The sequence below is a fragment of the Sciurus carolinensis genome, chromosome 13 (assembly GCF_902686445.1).
Source record: "Sciurus carolinensis chromosome 13, mSciCar1.2, whole genome shotgun sequence".
NCBI lineage: Eukaryota > Metazoa > Chordata > Mammalia > Rodentia > Sciuridae > Sciurus > Sciurus carolinensis.
Genome location: NC_062225.1, coordinates 21,940,245 through 21,945,257, shown reverse-complemented (window position 1 = coordinate 21,945,257; position 5,013 = coordinate 21,940,245). Strand labels below are relative to the sequence as shown.

Below are 5,013 nucleotides of genomic sequence, written 5' to 3'. Positions count from 1 at the left end.
TGGGCTTGGGCTCCTCCATTAGAACTGTGGTTTGGAACCAAACAGTGGAGCACAGATGAAGATTACTATAAACTTGTTAGTCACTGGTTATGGGACTTTGCCTGCTAGAGAGAGAGAGAGAGAGAGAGAGAGAGAGAGACAGAGACAGAGACAGAGACAGAGACACCATGCAGGGGATAAACTGACTTTGCAGGAAAACAGTCCTGATTTAGCATTTGCCAATTTCTGTGGCATGAATACTCTCACCAAGTCCAATTTCAAGCTACAAACTGGCTTTGCAATTGGCTCTGAAGATTCCTGAATATTAAATCAGCTCTTGTTTCACTGTCCATTTGAGACCATGGCCCTCATCAGAGGCCATCCATAGCACAAGCCCCCAGGGACCTAGGGTCTGCTTGTCTGAGCCTGGCAAGCCATTCCCTGTTCTTACTGCAAAATGCCCTTATCCAGCCACTTGGTTTGAGACCTGAGGTGGGCCCGTGAGCTCCTGGGCTTCAGGGTCCCCGAGTGAGAACTGGTCTGCCTCAGGTTGTCACCGTACTCACACAGGTGAGGGATATGAAATGACTTTGCCAAAGGGAAGTCCAAACCCAATCAAATGAAGCCCAAGAACCACTATTCCTAGACTAAGAACAATGGAGGGATCTGGCAGCAGCATGTGGCACCACAATTTGGCGCAGTCACTTTGGAGCATCTAGCAGTCCTAGTTTGTCAGCCCGCAAGTCACCCATTCTCTCCCTTCCCACAGTCACATGCTAACTTCCTCACTCATTCCCACTTCCAGGGGACCAGATGTGCAAGATGATGAATACCAGGGAGGCAGGAAGCCACAGGGTCAGTTCCCTGGTCCACAGAACCATGCCCACCCCAAGGGCTCGAAGTGGAGCCACACAACTGCACTTGTAGGAGGGGCTTCCTGGTCTCGAGGGTGGCGGGACCATCTCCATGCAGGTTTTTCATTGTGCAATCTTCTCTGAGACCCATCTGCTCTTGACATCTTCCCAGTGACTCCATTTCCCCTCCTCTGGGCTCTTGGAATGCACCATGGCCCCACCTTAGCCAGGCAGCTGTGATGAGAGGTGTTGACCCAACTGCCTCTCCACTGGCTCACTGCATCAGGCGGAAGGGGCCGGGGACAGCAACAGGGAATGAGAATCTTGTGGTGTGGTTGGGGACGCTGGGGTCATGCAGAGGCAGGATTGGGTCCAGGTACCTCTGAGATTCAGTCAGACACTGGGGGATGGATGGGATAAGCAACCAGAGGGGGACAGGCTCTCAGCCAGGAAAAACAGTCCCAGAGCCACAGGTGTGACACTGAGCCTTCTCCTCTCCCCTCCTTAATCTCTCCTGTTTGGTGACAGCACACATCCAGGCCTGAAACCCAGCAGAAAGCATTCCCTGGGTCCCAGATTAAGTTTCTATGGGGACAGAGACAATCATGAACACCACATTTGCGAGCCCCAGGCTGGTTCATTGTAGAAGACAGACTTGTGAATAAGCCATCAGAGCACACTGCAATGTGCATGCAGCCAGCAGTGTGTATGTACATGTGCAAGTGACAGGACAGAAGGACTCACCCACCGAGGAGATGACATTTGAACAGGGTTATAAAAGTGAGTCCCTTCAAAAGCCCCAATCACTCCACACAGGCCCAAGTCAGATCTCCAGTCCTTGGGCTCGAAGATCTGCTCTGTGGTGTTGGCGGCATGTCCGGGGCTCTCTCACCCTCGGTAGTGGAGGGTCACACGGAGAGCCTCCTTCAGCCACTGCCTTCCAGGTCCCCACCGCTGGCATTACCAGCACCTGTTTCCCTGACTCAGAACAAAAAAAGGAGTGAGATTCCCCTGCTGCTCTTTCTATAAAGGACCGTACCTGGGGAAGGGGCTCTCGGGAGGGTTCCTGGAAAGCAGAGGGGATACATGAGGAGTGGATCACGAGGCCTTCCCAGAGTTGAAGCCAGATCCTGGATTCATGGGCCTATTCCTAGAAGTTCAAGATCTGAATCAGCCCACTCTGAGTCTTTTTTTGTGGTACTGGGGATCGAACCCAGGGCCTTGTGCTTGCAAGGTAAGCACTCTACCAGCTGAGCTATCTCCCCAGCCCACTGAGCTATCTCCCCAGCCCCACTCTGGGTCTTTACAAGAGCCCATGGGCCCACCCTAGTCCCCAGATGGTCTGACTCTGAATTAGTGGTGACCAGTGAAGGAAAATTACTGCAGCAATTGAGTTCATATAAAATGACTGTGAATGTGTGTATGTGTGTGCACAGGTATATGTGTGTCCAAATTCAATTTGAAAAGTATTTCTGTGCATTCTTTTTTTTTTTTTTTTTTTTTTTTTCTTTTGATACTAGGGACTGAACCCAGGGGCACTTAGCCATTAAGCCACATCCCAAGCCCTTGATATATTTTCATTTAGAGACAGGCTCTCACTACATTGCTAAGGCTGGCTTTGAACTTGTGATCCTACTGCCTCTACATCACTGGGATTACAGGCACGTGCCCTCGTGCCTGGAGATTTCTGAGCATTCTTGATCCCTGGACCCTCCTCTCTCTCCCTCTCCAGGGAATCCTCTAGGATTTCATACTTGATTTAGAATGTGTGTGAGACACCTACTCAGTGCCTGGCACATAGTGGGAGCTCAATAAACATAAGCTCCTTCCCTTTGGTCACTCAAAGTGGTCACTTGGGGTGAGGCCAGATGGGGCTTTCCCAAACTAAAAACTGCTAAGAGGTTGGTCCCTGCCTCCTGCTTCCTCCCCTGGCTAAAGACAAACACCTGAATGTCATAACATCCTCTGTGGCCTCATCTGTGTTGTTCTGGGACACTGGCTGGGAAGGGTACCTGGGTAGCCCCCTTCCCCCACTGAGACTGCAGTTTCTGGCAACGTGGGCTGATCTGTGTCAGTCCTGAGGATGGATGCAGAAGGGTGAGGCACCCATCCTGCTAGTCAGGCAGGATGCTGGCCAGAAGGCGGGCCAAAGGGGGTGGAGCTTCCAGAACAAAGGAGAATGGGGAGCCCTGGGGGCCCAGGCTAGGCATCAAAAAGGCTCTGCAGAGTGAGCAGGCCAACACTGCTTACCTCTGCAGCCAGCGGCCAGCCGGCAACCCTTACCTGCTCCCTTCTCTTGCCCAGCTGGGCAAGTAAACAGCACTCTGCTTAGAGAAGCCTAGCTCTCCAGCGTGATTGCGCCCACACTGCTCTGTGGCTTTCTCTACTTGGTGTGGGTTGCTGCTGAAGTTCCAAAGGCCAGCAGAGGGATGGCTGCCAGCAGAGCCAGGAGACAGGAAGGCCGCCGGGAGCATGCCTTCATCCCAGAGCCTTTTGATGGGGCCAATGTAGCCCCCAGCCTCTGGTTGAACCGCTTTGAGGTCATCAACGACCTCAACCATTGGGACCACACCACCAAGCTCAGGTTCCTGAAAGAGTCGCTCCGGGGAGATGCCCTAGAGGTCTACAATGGACTCAGTCTCCAGGACCAGGGTGACTACGGGGCTGTGAGGGAGACCCTTCTGAAGGCCTTCGGGGGCCCCAGTGCCACTCACAGCCACCAACCCAAAGAGATCCTGTTCGCCTACAGCATGGGGAAGGGCTACTACCTCAAGGGGATGATTGGCCCGGTCCAGGTGAGGTTCCTGGTGGACTCCGGGGCCCAGGTCTCTGTGGTCCACCCGAAATTGTGGGAGGAGGTCACCGACGGCGATCTGGATACCCTGCGGCCCTTTGAGAATGTGGTGAAAGTGGCCAATGGGGCTGAAATGAAGATCCTGGGCGTGTGGGACACGGTGATCCGCCTGGGCAAGCTGAAGCTGAAGGCCGAGTTCCTGGTGGCCAACGCCAGCGCGGAGGAGGCCATCATCGGCACCGACGTGCTGCAGGACCACAACGCGGTGCTGGACTTCGAGCACCGCACCTGCACGCTCAAGGGCAAGAAGTTCCGCCTGCTGCCGGTCGGCGGGAACCTGGAGGATGAGTTCGACCTGGAGCTCATCGAGGAGGAGGAGGGGCCCTCCGTGGAGGGGCGGCAGCAGCACTCCCATTAAAGCCCCCCAAGATTGGCAGGGAGACTCACCACGGTGGGGGGCACACATCCTCGGGGAGCCCCTGGGCCTGCCGGCCTCCCCTCTCTCGGCGGGGGCCTTGCTCTGCCCCTGGTGGGGGAGGCCTCAGGGAAAGAGCAGGGGAAGGAGAGCAGGCCGGCGTGTTCGGAGAGAGGGTCCCCACGGTGGCCGAGCTATGGTTGGTAGCGAAGACGGGAAGGCTGAAGAAGCTTCCCAGGAGTTGGACGAATCTGTCTTTGAGAGAGGACCGCGGGACCACTGCATATCCCCTAGGATGTGGTTCTGTCACCTGCAAGTCCACGAAGCCTGCTCAGCTGGGCTGGGTCCTTGTCTGCAGGACCCTTCGGAGCCAGACCCAGCTTTCAGGCTGGGTGACAGTTGCCCTGAGACGCCTCCCTGGTGAGCCTTCCCACCTGCTCAATGGTATGTTTCCCTCTGTCATTTGCTTCAAAACCTGTTGATCCTTGTGCCAATAATTCAATTACTTCAAAACCAATAAAGATCAGTTCATGGAACAACCATGTAATGTGCTGATTGGGGATGAATGACCTGGATGCGAGAGTCGGGGAATAGGGAGTAAATGGCAAAGAAAGGGAAGATTCCAGTGTTTCCCAAATGCTTGTGCTTGGCCTGGAGATATAAAGCGTGTGGGCGTGTGTGTCTGTGTGTGTGTGTGTGCGTGTGCGCGTGTGTGCGTGTGTGTATGACATGCCTTGGATTTTCTAAGGAACTCTTTCAACTTAAAATATTTTTATTTATTCCCCCTATAATTCCTCTCATCATTTTTATTCTAGCCATAATTCCTCTGAATATGTCAACCTATAATATTTTAGCATCTAAGTTGGCCCTTATACTCAAAGATGACCCTAAGGCTATTTGTGAGCTGTCTCAACTGGGAATTGGGAAATTGTGATTATTGGAAACAAATGGAAGGTGTCTGGTGGGCTGCT

The 5,013-nt window shown here is 53.6% G+C and overlaps 1 protein-coding gene across 1 annotated transcript; it reads left to right on the top strand.

Annotated features, from left to right (window-relative positions):
* Nucleotides 1–3,041: 3,041 nt before the first annotated feature.
* Asprv1 (aspartic peptidase retroviral like 1) lies at nt 3,042–4,575 on the top strand. Its single transcript, XM_047523029.1, has one exon. It carries the CDS (start codon nt 3,263–3,265, stop codon nt 4,043–4,045), a length of 783 nt encoding a protein of 260 aa, XP_047378985.1. The 5' UTR covers nt 3,042–3,262; the 3' UTR covers nt 4,046–4,575.
* Nucleotides 4,576–5,013: the final 438 nt, after the last annotated feature.

Excerpts from the sequence above, each read along its gene's own strand:
- Asprv1 (XM_047523029.1), top strand. The coding sequence starts at position 3,263 with ATGGCTGCCAGCAGAGCCAGGAGACAGGAAGGCCGCCGGGAGCATGCC.